At 36.1% G+C, this 16838-nt stretch overlaps 2 protein-coding genes across 6 annotated transcripts in view; one reads left to right on the top strand and one right to left on the bottom strand.

Moving 5' to 3' along the window:
- Positions 1–11779, top strand: part of LOC136032114 (NCK-interacting protein with SH3 domain-like) — a 59820-nt gene extending 48041 nt beyond the window's left edge. For all 5 annotated transcript variants that reach the window (XM_065712278.1, XM_065712282.1, XM_065712277.1 and 2 more), the window contains exons 7-8: positions 8504–8670; positions 10162–11779. In XM_065712278.1, the coding sequence (XP_065568350.1) occupies positions 8504–8670; positions 10162–10356 (362 nt within the window). In that variant the 3' untranslated portion in view covers positions 10357–11779. The remainder of the gene's footprint in view (positions 1–8503; positions 8671–10161) is intronic.
- Positions 11780–14438: 2659 nt separating this feature from the next.
- LOC136032116 (cyclin-C-like) overlaps positions 14439–16838 on the bottom strand; it is a 39186-nt gene continuing 36786 nt past the window's right edge. The window contains exon 6 of the mRNA XM_065712284.1: positions 14439–15051. Coding sequence (XP_065568356.1) covers positions 14976–15051 — 76 coding nt within the window. The 3' untranslated portion in view covers positions 14439–14975. The remainder of the gene's footprint in view (positions 15052–16838) is intronic.

The following is a 16838-nucleotide window of genomic DNA, read 5'->3' as shown; positions in this document are numbered from 1 at the left end:
GGTCAAACATTTTCAGATCAATTGCTGGCAATTGGAAACGGAAAGCTCCTAGTAGTGGGAAAGCCAAAAATGTTGTATATTCGCAATTTTTACGTAGTTTGAAACACATATATAAATCTATATATATTCACAGGTGGGACACAGGGACACAACTACAATGGCGCGTAACTAATATGGCGCGTAACGACTTACGCGCGCGGGGGGGGCTTGGGGGGGGGCGCGAAGCGCCCCACCAACTAGGTGTTGGGGTGGCGCGAAGCGCCACCCCAACAGCTAGTATATCTATATATATAAAAATAAGTTGTCTGTCTGTGGATCAGGTGACGTCATGTTTCTGTGTCGGCTGACGTCATGAAATTAGTTGTCGTCATTTTTGCTATGACGGTGACGTCATTAAAGATATTTAAGACATATATGTTCACGTAGAAATCTATTAATGTTTAAGTTTAAAATGAATGATGAACTTACAATGGCAAAAGCCGATGAAGATGCTCAAAGAGTCTATGCCAAAAAACTTGCTGCTGATAGAGAAAGTCAGAAAAGAAAGCGTGCCGAGGAATCAAAAGAACAGCAAGGAAACAGGGTTGAGGCTAAAGAACGCAAAACCGCGCAGTTAGATGAAGATCCACCTGGACAGCGAGAGTCAAAACATATCAAAACTGAAAATGATAGCGATGATGATTGGGTTTGGGATTTTGACTTGGATAAGGTCATCAATGCCTACCAGATTTTAGTTAAAAAACAAAGGTTCGGCGATATGTATTTCATAGTGAAGCTGAAAAATAAAGAAGAAAAAGAAAACTGAAAAAAGAAAAAATGTAAAAAACTAAAAAATACTAAAAAGAAAAAACACTCAAAGAGAAATTACAGACCGGGACAGAGGGAATATAAATAACGACCGGGACACTCAAAGAGAAATTACAGACTGGGATACCGGGACACAAATGACGACCGGGACACAGGGAATATAAATGACGACCAGGACACAGGTATTTAAGAATATCGTTCAAAGACAAATTTTTAATTGTAAGAAGACGTTGAAAGAGAAATTTCTAATTGTAAAATGACTGAAGAACCTACAATGGCAACGGTACCACCATCGAAGTAGATAACCAGTGGGTTTACGGCCAACCTACCATCTTCAAAGATACCACGATAGGAAGACTCTACACCGTTCACCCTAATCAACATGAATGCTTCTTTCTACGCCTGCTTTTGGTGAATGTACCCGGTCCGACATCCTTTGAGTATTTGAGAACTGTAAACGGTACTATACATGACACTTACTGTAGTGCATGCCAAGCTCTGAATTTATTGGAGAATGACCAACACTGGGATAACTGCATCAATGATGCGTGCGAAACGTCAACCCTAAGTCAAATTCGTGCACTTGCTCTCCATCAGCTCCTACAGAGTTATGGGAAAAATATAAGTCAAAAATGTCCGAAGATATACTCCATCGAAAACAGTTAGAGATGTCAGATATGACTTTTGATTTTACATCAGAAATTTATAACTACACTTTAGTTATTATAGAAGATTTGTGCGTACGTATGGCAAACAAACCTCTTCAGGATTTGGGAATGCCTTCACCTAACCGTATCGCTGCTGTTTCGACATGTGTAGAATTGGATCGTGAACAAAGTTACAGTACGAGTGATCTATTGTCGTATGTACAAAATAACATTTCCAAGTTAACGTCGGAACAAAAAGACATTTATGATACGATAGACTCAATTTCAGGACGTATACAACTACCTGCTGATTCCTGTAATTTAGTGACGTCCAAAAATGAATTGATTGAAAAACTATTTCCGAATATTCTAAAAAATTATAAAAATAATAAATGGCTAAGTGAAAGAGCGATTCTCGCACCCAAAAATATAGACGTCCACGAAATCAAAAATATTGTTTTGACCAAGATTCGAGACCAGGCAGTCCTTTGCAAGTCAGTCGACACAGTTTTGGAACCAAATGAAGCGGTTAATTATCCATCTGAATTTTTAAATTCCATAGATCTTTCAGGGTTTCCACCACACGTGCTACAACTAAAAATAGGCGTACCAATAATACTTTTAAGAAATATCAACCCACCAAAGCTTTGCAATGGCACGCGACTTGCCGTAAAAAAAACAATGGAAAACCTAATAGAGGCCACAATCTTGACAGGGTCTTTTGAGGGTGAGGCTGTTCTTATTCCTCGCATTCCCATGATTCCAACGGATCTGCCTTTTCAATTTAAAAGATTGCAATTCCCAATTCGATTAGCATTTGCAATCACCATTAACAAAGCTCAAGGTCAATCATTAGAAAAATGTGGTATAGATCTTAATACTGATTGTTTTTCCCATGGACAATTGTACGTTGCATGTTCGAGGGTCGGTAAACCTGACAATATATTTATATGCAGCGACAATTGGACAGCGAAGAATGTTGTATATTCGCAAGTTTTACGCAGTTAATTTGTATTGTATCTATCTATCTATCTATCTATATAAAAACGAGTTGTGTGTATGCATGTTTGTTTGTTTGTAAAAAGAGCGTTTGCATATGACGTCATTATTAGTGGATACGGCTTTGTATATGCACAGACAATGGGAAAGCCAAGAATGTTGTATATTCGCAATTTTTACGTAGTTTAACTCCTGCAGACGAAATGAAACGAAATTCTAATTTATGGGCACACGTAAAAATATTAAAATTAACTACAAATATGCGTGTCCGATTGCAAAACGATGACTCTGGTCAAACATTTTCAGATCAATTGCTGGCAATTGGAAACGGAAAGCTCCCAGTAGTGGGAAAGCCAAAAATGTTGTATATTCGCAATTTTTACGTAGTTTGAAACAATATATAAATCTATCTATATTCACAGGTGGGACACAGGGACACAACTACAATGGCGCGTAACTAATATGGCGCGTAACGACTTACGCGCGCGGGGGGCTTGGGGGGGGGGGTGCGAAGCGCCCCTCCAACTAGGTGTTGGGGTGGCGCGAAGCGCCACCCCAACAGTCTATATATATATATATATGTATAATACCGTCAATGTCCCGAAATTGTTGAATGTCGATATTCACTGGTGAATGTCCGAAATACCTTATTTTGTTGAAAGTTAACTTTTTCTATTTAATGCAAGGTTTGATGATGACATGTTAGGTTAGATTAGGTTTGCGTGGGTTAGGTTTTTAACCCATTTCTGATGTTTATAACCAAATTTGACTTAACCTAAACTAACATAATTTAACTTAACTTTTACCATCATAGCTTGCATAAGACTGAAAAAGCTGACTCGCAAAGCTAATTTAATTCAAGCATGAAAAATAAATTTCGGACATTCGGCGGTGGATGTCGACATTCACCTGCCAATACCAAGAGCAGTGACTAACTTATATATTTTTTTTTTAATACTATGCTTTGCTACTATTAACAAAATAAAAGTAAAAAGAAGTGAAGTACGTTTCAGGACGCCCCAATGGAATGTATTATCTCCCTTTTGACTTGACGACTTATTGCTGGTAGATTCTTGACTTAAACTATTTATTTTACTTTAGTTTTTGAAAGATTCTTTCATTGACAATCTCGATTTTCGATTTGGTTAGATTGATCAAAACGTTTTTGAATATTGGTAATTATTTTGCTGTTGTTCCTGACGAATGCCCTGATAAGGATGGGCTGGGTGTAAAAGGTTGGGATTTTTCCGGTGTTATGAGATGGTTTTGGATATCTGCTCCGTCATAAGTCCCCTTCTCTATCCCTATCCCCAACAGTGAAATCCTGCTTGCGTGGCCTCATACTGACATCAGAGTGGAATTTTCAGTCCTACTGGGTAACCTTAAGGAAATTATAGTCTAGTAAACGACTCAGCATTTGCTCTTGATTTTGATGAATGGATAATTTTTCTGGGTTTTGTTGGTTTTGGTGGGCGTTTTTGGGCTGAAAAATTTCTTCCTAGCTAAGCTATCTATTATAGATTGCCTCCCCATAATAGCATAATATTTGTAGGTATGAATATATAATGAATCTGAGGGCTGAAAAACTTCTTCCTAGCTTAGTTATCTATTATAGATTGCCTTCTTACAGTAGCATAATATTTTTAGGCATGAATTATATAATGAACCAGAGGTTATAGGCTTGAAATTGTCTGTGCAGAATTTCAACTCCTATTGCTAGAAGAGCAGGGCCTATTGTGGAAAACCATTCTGTGATCAAGATGGTTCCAGGATTGCTCAAAGTCTCATTCAACTGGAGGTCCCAGGGAATTTTTGCTGCCCAGTTCTAAACCTGCATGTGTGCTACATGTAGATTTGAAAATATATGTTAGTTCCCGTCCTGCTCTGGTTCTGGAACCATTGCTTTTCCTAAGGCCATAATAATTCCAATGACTTAAATACTATGAGTATTACAACTAAAAATGTTGCGACAAATTCATATCTTTGGGGTAGGAACCACAAAATTAGGTGATATAGACTTTATTTACTCAGGCAGGAAGGATGGGGTGAAAAGACAGGAACTAGGGTTAAAGATAAATAAGGAAGCTGTTTAGGGTTGTTTTGGTTGGGAAGGTATTAATAATAGAATGCTGATCGCTCATTTTGTGACTAAAAAGGGCAGGGTATCAGTCACAGAAGTATATGCTCATGTAGAACCGACTGATGGAGATAGTAGTGACCAGATAAATTTAAATTAAAGCTAAAGAAACAAACAGACTGGATCCAAGGTAGAAATTTGGTATTTTCAATAAGCGGTTTTAATGCCTGGGTTGGTAGTAATAGGAATAGATAGTAATAGCCTCTGTAATTTTTGAGTCAGAACAGATAACAGTGATGGTTACAGACTGCTGCAATTTTGTAGTTATAACAATCTAGTTATAACTATTTGGTCATAAAATGACTCATAAGTTCAGATGGTATTCAAATGATGGTACGAAAGCTAACCTTATTGTTTATGTTATTGTAATCGAAGACTGGCAGGATCGATACAAAACACTAGGGCATTTAGTACAGCTTTTATTGATTTCCAATGTAAAGATACCACCTAGTACTGTCTAGGGCCAATTTAAAGCTGGAATGTAGGAGGGGTAAGTACCTTCCGGGAAGTTATGACGTTAGTAGACTTCCGGGTGAGAATTTGAGAGAAACTTTCCAGGAGCAATTGAATGCTAAACTGGAGAGTATAAAATTTGACAATTTAGGAGATAAATGGAATAATTTTAGGAAAATAGTTTGTGAAGTCGCTGATGGTGTCTTAGGGAAGAAAGTTTGGAACACAGCTAGGAATATTAGTGAAAAGGCTTTCTGGTTAATAGAGAAAAGAAGGGCCTGTACCATAATTACTTGAGCAATAGATTATATGAAAATAAGAGGAACTTAAAAATGTTGAGAAAATATTAAAATGTGAATTAAGAAGGTGTGAAGTGGAGATCATGGATAAAATGCCGGAGATCTGGAAGATGCAGTCAGACGGCACAGTAATAAAATATTGTACTGGCATATTAATGAATTGAGGGAAAATAGTTGATCTGGACTAGTCTCAATTAAAGATAGGAATGGTGGCACCACGCAGAACATTTTGAAAATTTACTAAACCGTGATAGTTACAAAGAAAAGATGTAGAAAAGAATTAAAAGGTTTCTGACACTTTGGATGTAAAGGAAGCTTCATTTGTGAGAAAGAATTAGTGACAGTATTAAAAGGACTAAAAATTGACAAGTCCCCAGGTACTGATAGTGCGGTAAATGAATTGTTTAAATATGGTGCTTGTGGGTTTAAATATAAGTTACAGAAGATTATGAAGATGATTTTTGAAAAATAGGAAAACTCTAAAACCCATCCACAATAAAGGTGGTAAAAGTATGTTAATTATGGAAGCATTAGTCTTGTTTTGGTCGGAAGTAAATCACGTAGTGTGATGATTTGTTTAGACTTAAAGATGCTGTAGATAACATTTTAAGAGAAGAGGAGTGTGGTTTTAGTAAGGACAGAGGATGCTTCGCCCAAATTTTGGCTCTTTGACTGATAATTGACAAGTTCCTGAGTCACCAAACGTCTTTAGTTCTCAGTTTTGTAGATAATGAGCAAGCGTTTAATTCTGCTGATGAAGAGCTTTAGCGAAGGTCTTATCCTTGTAGGGTATAACAGATAAATACATTAAGGTGATTAGTAATTTGTACAAAAATAACATTGCTGTGATTAAGATAGGAAGTGAGGTTAGTAGCTATTTTCGTATAAGTCAGGAGTTAAGCAGGGTAGTGTTCTATTCCCATTTATATGGATTATTTTGATGGACTTTGTCCTAAAGAGCACAACAAAGGCTATGGGAGAACACAGAATCAAACGGGGAAGTAAAACACTCCTAGACTTAAATTATGCTGATGATTTAAGCATCCTAGATGAAAATGTTAGCGAAATGAGTGAAATTTTAGAAGTTTTGCGAGGACAGGGCATAAAAATAGGTTTGAAAATCAATGCCAAGAAGACTAAATCCCTATGACTAGGAATAAGTTAAGGTGAAGAGGTGATGCTGGGTAACGGGAAAATTGATCGAGTAGACAGCTTCACTTACCTAAGTTGTATTATTAGTAAAACAGTGGGTACAGTGAAGATGGTAATAGCCAAGGCCCAGGTTTTTTTTCACAGTTGAAAAAAGTTTGGAAGAATAGAAGTTTGTGAACGAATATTAAAATATTGGAAGCCACAGTGATGACAAGTATGGTTCAGAAGCATGGGCGTTTCGAAAAAAGAAGAGGATTTGCTAGATGTTTTCCAGAGAAATTGTCTATGGACTGTTTTGTGGTACCCGACTGACTGATCGTACCTGAAATAGTAAGCTGTAGGAAAATTTGGTTCAGTTCCACTTTCTAGATCTATAGTGAGAGAAAGGATGAGATGGCTAGATCGCACTTTGTGGATGACAGATCGCTAAATGCTGTCCTTGTCGGTCAAACGAAAAGCGGGTTGTCCCTGAATAGGGTGGGAGGAAGTCGAAAGGAAAGATTTAAGAGAAATGGGAAGCTCTTTAGAGGGTATAAAGAAGGCGTCTTTGAATAGATGGGGATGCCGGAGGAGCGTGCGTAGCTGTATTGGCCTCAGCCGGCTTTGTGCTGCAGTGAGTTGTCAGTAACACTAGTTGTTGTATTTTTGTGTTGACAAGTATTAATTGAAAAGTTGAAGAACTGATTGGGGTTATAATAGGAGAAGTTGGATTTTTAGGCTTCTATACTTCGAATTTTCATGGATAGGGGTCTTTTACGCAAGTTTTGAGACCTACCCCGTTTACTGTTAACTGGTATGCTCGGAAGTAAAAGTTTGGATTTGTAAATCTAAATTACAGCATGATCGTCAACGAAAAATAGCTGATGAAACGAGTTGTGGAAGTTTGTAGCTGGTAGTAGTTTCCAAAAATAATTATTACTTTTATTCATTTCCATAAAGATTTTAGCTAAAGTTAAAATCATTATCATTATCATTAATTATCATTTTAAAATTAATTAATTAAAAACCATTATATTATTAAATAATTTGTAACCTTATTATTAAAGATTGGAAAAGATTATTATTTGTAATAGATTATTTCCATAAAGATTACAATCTTTATTTATATAGTTGCACGCTTAATTTTTTAACTCTAAGTGGAATCAGGGATTTTTCTTAAAGTGTAGCTTATTCATTTTGACCGCAGAGGCTCTATCAAAATATTGCGCTAGAAGGAGAGTAGATATCATAATGACAACTCATTGCATTCTCTGCTTTTAGTGTCATCACTCTGAAGGCTTTCTGTCTTGAACAGTAAAGCTTCCACGCAACTAGCCTTATTTGAATCTTTGTTTTAGATAGAGAAAATATGTATCCTTTCTTTCTATTGCTTACCATTTATGGCTTGATTACTCTCTGAGGGATACTTGGAAATGAATTTATTCTTCAAATGAGTAAGCCTCCAAGTAAATCTTTTTGGTATTCATTACATCAGTGAACTTCGGGGGACTACTCCATTGTCATCCATTAAGTCTTCTGAGGAAATCATATAAAAAAATTACAAAAAAGACAAGGACGACTGTTAGCCTCAACATTTTTCAAGTGACCTGAATTCGAACTACGTCAAAATTGTGTCCACAGTTTGTATTACCTGTGCATGAAAATTGGCTCTTATTATTCTCTCTTCAGAGAAGGCCTATAGGAGTGCCAATATTGGGGGTTGGACCACTGAAGGGCTGGTCCCGCATTTCTGCTCCTTTCTCCGTGATTGTGCAACTGCATGATTTTTTTAGTCTCATTATATGCTAACCAATACAAAGGATGACCTGATTCATTGTTTTGTTTGACCGAAGGAAAGCAAACCTAAAAGAAACGAAACGAGGAAACATGCCTAAAGCCAAATATACGTAACAGCGGGCAAAACAGATGCCATATGCTATTTATTTTCCAGCTAAAATGCCATTCAGTCTTCAACTTCTATGGCGTTTAAGCAACAGTCTATCCCAATCTAATATGCCTTTCTTTTTAAGCACTTAATTCAGCGAATGAAGGAAATGAAGAGGAGAAGGCCTTAAAGTCGATGCTTTTGGATGTATTCAACGATGAAAAGGCTGCTTCCCTTTTCTATGAAACCGATCTTCAAGTTATGATTGACATTGTTTTAAGAAATGTAACGAATTCTGATCCTGGAAGTAAAGTAAGATTTATATATCCTTCTGTTCTTTCTCACTCTTTCCTAAAGTTATTCTAGCTAGTTTAAAGCTATTTCTTCTTTTTTTCCCCCTATATTTTCTCTTAGTTTTGTTTTCTCAAGACCTAAAAATAAACCAAGAATGTTTGAAAAAAATTTAATGTTACCTTCACGATATTCTTTAGATCACTCTCCGAATCGATAATCCGCTGCAAAAATCTGTTTGCAAGAATGATTCCTTTCTGCCAGATGATTGCTATTCCGACCAGAGGCATCTGATGTAAGTGTATCTCATTAAAGACGATTCCGAACTTGGCTTAGCTTTTGCTAAGCTTGGTGGTGTTGCTAATATCAACAAGGAAAACATGTGTGAAAAGGTTCGAGTTATTTTAAGAAATTCATGCTGACTTGTAACTTACCTGTCTGTTGTAATAGATTATCCTGATTGTTTTAGGCCTAAGGAAAACAAAACTGCATCAATCGCTGAAAATCTCTAATAATAACTTGGATCCATTCAATTTGACAGGTATAAATAGCTTGTAAGATAAACGGCTAGTTGCAAGTTACTAATAGCGATCCACTAGAACAAGAAGACTGCATGTTGGCCTGTTTGAAATGAGTGCTGTCGAATGATGCTAGTATTGTTAAAAATAGCACATCTCACAAAAGTCCAGTTTCGTAATTTAAGGATTCAAGGTTATACTTCATCAACATCCTCAAGACAGCGTGAGTTACAGAGGTTACGGTACGTTATTTTGATGTCAGAATCTCACTATTATCCAGGAAGTATTCACTTCTTAATGTGCCTAAATTCAGTCATTTTGAAAGAAATCGTCTTTAATCTCTGACTACAAAACAAGCATTTGAGCAATTTCAATTTGTTTTATTTTAGACTAATGCTTAAAATATCGCTTATATTAAACTTTCTTTACTTAATACCTTTTAACAATGTTCTTACGTTCCTCCCACAAAGCACAACAACAACAAAAACTACTCGTTGGCTAGATTTTGAAGTAGCCCGAATCCTTTGTTCAACAGATGGATTCTGAATTTAAAAATAATTCGTTAAAGTGTTCTTAATTTTCTTGAAGCTGAGCAGCAGCAAGTTGAATAACTCTTTTGAACAGGACCTACGTTGGATCTCTGAATCTCATAATCTGAATCTCTGTTCTAAATCTATTACAAAGTCCTAAGCTTCTTATTTTTAAGGTACTCCCCATTCTGCAGCCACACAATTTCAGCAGGATGGATCACGTTCTATGCTGCTTTCACAAGTTAACCATATCCCTTTTTTGTACCGTATAATATTGGAAAGCTTTAACGCCTTAGTCATACATGCACCATGTTCTTTACCGTAGGGGGTAAAACGAAATGTAGAACAAAGGTTTTAGTCTTATATTGCAATTTTTCCTCAGTTTTATCTGGCTTATTGGGGATTAAGTGTGCACCAAATATTTGAGGTTTTATTATTATTAATGTAGTTCTTTTTCGCTCTAGGACCGAACTTTTAATCTGAAACTGATTGATCGATTATTGCACTCTACTAGCTGGAAAACTATGGGTTATAAATTCAGCGAACTAAGGTCCCTTTTGAAAAATATCGAGCATGAAGAAGCAGTTCTAGGAGAGATGCCAACCAGCACCATAGAGGATCACGAAATTGTCAAATCAATCACGCTTTTGCTATCTTAGTGTTTCATCGTCTTTGCCTCTATGTTCTTTTTTATTTAAACGTTTGATGTTTTATCTTTAAAGAATTTGTAAATTTTTGTAAATTTTTGTAAATTTTATTGACACAGACGCGAGGCACATCTTATTAGAAACTTCGGATATTATCACAAAATTTTCGATGCTTCTAAATTGACTGGTTGTCATTACAATTCCTCTGGTAGATTTTCAGTCGTTTTTTGGCAGTAAATATAAAATTCTGGAAAACTGCATATTGTTGACGTAACAGCTCGTCAGCTAAAAAAGGAACTACATTGCATAATATAAAATTCGAAAGCTTTTCTCCAGCTTTATTCAACATTTAGTTTAATACGATCGTCCTGAGCAAAAAAAATAATAAAAAAGTCGAGTTACAGAGGAAATATAGAATTTTTCTTGTCTTCAGAGGGCGATAGAAAGTCGTGTTTGGAGTTATTCAGCGTATAATTAGTAATAAGAAATTAAATCGAGCGGATTTTCTTATCTAAGTTACTTTTTGGTTGTGAATCTTCACGAATTACAAAAAAAGAATGAGGACAACAATTTATACCCTCCAATCTTGGAGGGAGTAAAAGCGCCCTTAAAAGGAAGGGGAAAGAATCGTTAAATAGGCTTTTTACTCGTTGTAATGTCTGCTTTGAACTTATACATGCGAAAAATTAAATATACAGATGTAAAATCTGCTAAATTTAAAGGTAGGTTACACAGTCCGCTTCTTCTGTATAAGTCTTAAATGTCTCCTATGTGACCAATTTCATTGCCAATGATCTTGGATAGCCCAGTATTATCTGCCCTGCGACTTTCAGATTGCATTTTTACTACATTTATCGTAAATACTAAAACACTGATCGATGTTTATTAAACACATCGTTAAACAGTTTACTCCTGGGCAATTATTTCTGTGTTGAAACGCAAAAAGATAGCAGATAGCATTGGCGCTGAGCATGCGCAACTGAAAAGGAAATCGTTTTTAAGACTAAATAGACACGTGTGACAAGCTCCCCCCTCTTCGTTAAACAATCGGAATCCTAATTTTTATAGACTTCTTTTTTTTGTTCTGAAAAATAACCGACATTGTTTTTGATTTGCTTCACCCAAGTGTAATAACCGTTCTCGGACTCTTGGATCTTGAAAAAACGACATCGAAATTTAGATACGGAAAATGACCCTGTGTCACTAGGAGCACCCGTAGAACCTGACTATGGAAATAAATTTTGAACGCTTTACATCAACTGAGCACAATGATCTGTTCTTTCTAGTCTCTTTTCTTGCCCTAGTATTTGCTTTTTGTTGTCCAAATTTATGATGTAATTATAATAACTGTTTTGTATGTCGAATAGGCATTGTATTGAATGAAGTTTTATCGAGTGAATCTTATTGGATGAATTAATAAAAATATTAAGAACAATTTTTGGTTTGTTTTCTTATATACAAACAGAAATTAGTTTGTTCAGTAAATGATAGTCCAAAGGAAAACTGCAAAGAAAAAAAAAAAAAAAAAACAGTGAAAGGATACGGCATTAGACTGAAAGTCCAAACCGGCAGTGTTGATCTCCGTCTCAAGGCCCTTCAGTAAGGAAGTGTAATGAAAGTCAGACATCCTGTGCTTTCGCTTACCCTTCCTGCTTACCATCCCCGGATTTCTCCAATTACCCATTTAGAGCTGGGTCGAATCTGGTTGAGCTTACCGAGTCACGCCACTGGCCCCTGTCCCAAAATAAATAACTGGCCACACCAGGAATCAAACCCTCGCCCTTTGGACAAGATTTCAAATTCAGCGCGCCATCGATTTGGTTAGGACGAAAAACAATATTATAGGACAAAGAAATAATAGTATAATATAAAAAACATGGATTTGTAGACACCTACAAGGTAAAATAGCGACAGCCGGATTCGCGCCGTCCGCTCAAACCATGTCTCGTTTCCTTTTTTTAATGACTAGCAATTTAGTTAGGAGTTCCGATGATTAAAAAAAAAAAAAAAATCATCAACATAACCGTCCGAGAGGAAAATGCACTTTTAATTGTTTTTTGAAGTGGAACTCGAAATTTGTGCCAGTCTACGGTTTGGATAGGTCTGAGGGAAGACCATTGGCCCTAAATTGTCTGGAAATTGATTTAGATCGGAGAATTGTCTCTTAAAAAGGGCGTGCGTTCGGCCACAATTGCAATCAAATTTTGCATGTCTTGATTAATTTCCCACAATATTTAAATAGACTTTCATTGATAACAAAAAGATATGCCACTTGAAAAAGATCTTTTTAGGTGGAATTGAAGCTCCTACAGCAGGCAAAATGTCATAGAACATATATACTCGCGTGACGACGACTATTTCCCAATAAAAGCTGCCTTTTTAAATTACTTGTGTTCCGGACTTTAGGTTAACAAATAGCCTATTAGTAACATTGGGTACTGGACAAAAGTCGCTTCATTTGATCCAAAAAGGTCAATGTTTGAAATATTCTCGAAAAAAAAACAAGTTCTTTTTAATTAATTAAGGATATCTTGACGCATGCTTTCTTCATTCGACAGCTTTGTAATAAAAGTACTTAGGGGACGTACTGTTTTCTGGAGCATTTTCTGTCAAAATATGTTTTTAATGAAAGTCAGGCGGTAAAGCTTTTCTGTCCAAAGCGGTTATTACTTCTGCTAACCGTTTTAGGAGACGTAAACGACGTCAAAAATTTAAAAGGTAACTACTTGAAACGCTCTGGACTATTTGTCAGATATGTTCCGCATGCTAACCACGGAGAACTTGCTCCCTTCACCAACTGAGGTCGAACCGATCCTAAACTCCGGAAAGGAATAACTAGGACTTTTACTACCCGCTGTGTTAGATTTTTTTTTATCTGGTAATCAATTTTACAGAATGCACTCAGAGCCGTTCCCAGGGTTGTTGGCGCCAGGGGACAATCAATTACAGTCCCCCCCCCTCCCGACTCAAATATAAGCAAAAAAAGGCCAAGTCAAAGCGGGCATTTTCCCAGCCTCGGTGCCCCCAAGCCACGGCACTAGGGGAAAACTCCTCCGGTTGCCCTCTACCCCTAGGGAGGGCTCCGTGTGTACTGATGATTATTGTTTGGGGGCCCTCATCCACTGCTTCCAAAAAAGGTTGTTTCGGGCCCTAATCTTCAGATGGCATAACTGCGACATCGGCTCTTATAACTCACCGAGATTGACTAAGGTTAAATTACTCCTTCGCTATAAATGTCCTGACGGTAATAGTTTAGGCACCTCCCCCTCCCCCAACATTGGTTAAATTGATAGAACAGGCAAAATTAAAGATCCTAGACCTTACTTCCCACCAAGTATGTTTGAGACTCAATAGCCTATTCTTGTGTATGTCTCAATGACAAGAACATAGTAGAGCCTTTCCATTCTCTACTGCGGTCTAATCGGGTCCTGATCCCTAGGGCCACAACTTGGACATCAGTTCTTCCTTTCCACCTATTTTCGTTAAACACCATCTGGTAAATAGCCTGATAGCCAAATCGAAAATTCCATTCAAAAACAAAATTTGCGGTTTTCAGATTGAAAGATCAGTTTTTTATCTCCCAGCCCAGAGTCTGATATAAATGATACCTGAAGACTATGCTGTTGGAGCTAGGACATTTCATTCACTTTCTTATTTATACTTTTTAAATGGCTATAAAATTGTAATCCAGTTTCTTACCAAAAAAGAGAAGAAATTTGCGAAAATTAACTGGCGATATCTGTCATTTGTTCCACGATTCTAACATACAAACATTTCGAATTGGCATTTCTTACTGTTACTAAACTACAGATTATTAATATTCACAAAAGGAACAACCTACGATACAATTGTTACGCCTATCTCATCAACAAATTCATCTTATTTACTTAAATCCTAAAAAAGTGTAATTAACCGGTAACCATTCTTGTTCTTTGAATGCAGCAACAAGAAACAATTATCCTTTTTCTAAGAAACACGTTTAGAGGATACTCAGGCAAAGACCAGATGCCTCAGGAATCGAAAAAAAAATGAAATATGCCCGACACTGAAGGCATCCAAAAAGAAATACTACAGCCTCGTAATATACCAATAAGCTCCTTCCACTGCTTTCTTTATTAAAAAAAAGTAATATCACAAACATTTCATCTACATTTGTTCCTCTATGAAACCAAATTCATCTACCTATTAACTTTTTAAATAAAACAGCGTTAACGAGCTTTTGTCTCGCGCCTCTGAAATAATTATACGACATATAACTTCAACTAATACTATGACTTTCTTATGACCTACTCACCAAACAGAAAAATATGTGCTGCCATATATCGAACTTGCACAATCATTGCTAGGCTCTAGAGAATCCACATTCATTTTCTGATCATTGCTTTTGGATATCATGTTGAATATTGAGAAAGAAAATTCCTTGCTTTTTAATTAGGGTATTTTGAACATGGTTTTTCAAAAAGACACTTATTTATATCAAATTCATCATTGAGCCCATGGATTTTCAAAGACAGAAGATATTTTCAAAAGAAATGCTTAATTGTGGTAGTCTTTTCAGCTTAAAAAGCATATGCGGAATATTAAACACTTGTTCTATACACTTAATTTAGTGCCGGTTCATAAATTTCTAATTAACCTTGCTGTTGAGAAGGATCGGGAATCATTTGTTGACTGGAGGGATCCTGGGCTTGTGCTGAAGATGGAGGCCTGAAATAAGAAACCGAACCATTATTTTCAGTGAGAGGAAGTTATAGTGTAGGAAGTATTTATATATTTGTTTTGGTACACGGTTTCACCCTCCTACTTCTTATAGAATACATTTTTTTTCTTTTTTTTTTGTTAGTAGCAAACCCGCGCAAGCGATGCTTTTGTTGTGCTAACGATTGATTTTTTTCGCTGATTTAAAAAAATAAATATTATTGCTAAAAGCAAGAAAAAAAAAAAGACTAGGTAGATCAGTCCGTGGTAATTTTACCACAACATCTTTGCATTAAAACTTAAGATCTAATTTATTAATTTTGGGTGAATGAGCAATCAAGTTGAGGAATTGGGATAAGGATGTGAACAAGTACAATATCAGTCATTTATATACAAAGTCACTTAGAAGAGATATATGCTGGTCCTTTTCCAACTCATGAGAAAATCATGAAGCTGGACAGTGCAATTCGGGTAATCAAGCTAGAAACGTTCAAAAAGGAGGAAGGACCAGAGCAACGTTTCAGGGGGAAAGGGGGTTAAATGCCAATACTGCCCCAGGACATCCCAGCCAAGAAACAACCCCAAATAAAGTTACTGGGTTGTTTCTTTGGGAAGCAAATAATTTGATAGGGCACTAATAGGATTAAACGTTTTTACAGTGTATCTATTATTTAAGGAATATTCTGTGCGAGGCCAGAAGTTCACCAACACGATACACGGGCAAGAAGTGATATTGAGATTTTTCGTTTAGTTTCTAATAGGTCTTCTTTTTCTATTACTTATAGAGCGTCTAAGCTTTGGAATAAGCTTAGTACAGGTGCAAAGGAATTGCTTGGTGAATATACTTTTGAAACATATTAAAAGAATTTATTTATATTTTATTTTCTATTTATTTTGTTACTTCGAGATTTCAATATGTTATGTTTTCTGTAGAATAATTGATTATGTGGATTGTTTTGGTACATGGTTTCATCCCCTTATTCTTTTTTTTTTCTTTCTAATTTTTTTTTTCTCGTGAATGTTTGTTGTCTAATAGCACAGAATCACAAGCTATGCTTTTTCTGTGCTATTAATATGATATATCATTGTTTGATGATAAAAATTATTCTACTAAAAAAAAAATGTAGTAAAATTTCTTGCTTCGTTGTGCCAACATATAATAAACGGTTTTTCTTCTCTTGAGTCTTTTCTTCTCTTCGGAATCCATACTCGAAATTAAATCGCAAGAGATATATGTTTTCTTTTTTTACAACTGAAACTTTCTAGGTTTTTTGAAAATGTCAGTTCATATTGAGTTTTGAACCGGGACAAATCGAGAATAAAACCATGGTGTTTCATAAACTTTACTAACCAATGCAGAGCTGAGAGCAGTCACGAATGCAATTCAGAGGAAGAATATGCATGTTGTATCAAACGGTTCGTGGTAACGAACTGTAGTAAGGAGCGACCCGGCTCAATAGTAACCAAAACTCTAAAAAATTGAATTTTGATATCAATAGCTACATCAGAAGAATCGCATTTTAATGCTGATTAGGAAAATAGGGAAACACCCCCTAAAATTAATATACAAATTTCATTTTAATAATTTATGTGCGGAGAGCCAAAACCAAACATGCATTAATTCAAAAACGTTCAGAAATTAAATAAAAAAAAACCAATTTTTTTAGCTGAAAGTAAGGAGCGACATTAAAACTTAAAACGAACAGAAATTACTCCGTATATGAAATGAGTTGTCCCCTCCGCAATCCCTCGCTCTTTACGCTAAAGTTTGACTCTTTGCCACAATTCTACTTTTT

This window comes from Artemia franciscana, chromosome 10, assembly GCF_032884065.1.
Source record: "Artemia franciscana chromosome 10, ASM3288406v1, whole genome shotgun sequence".
Classification (NCBI taxonomy): domain Eukaryota; kingdom Metazoa; phylum Arthropoda; class Branchiopoda; order Anostraca; family Artemiidae; genus Artemia; species Artemia franciscana.
Note: the sequence above shows the minus strand (reverse complement) of the source record. Positions and strands in the feature narration are given on the sequence as shown.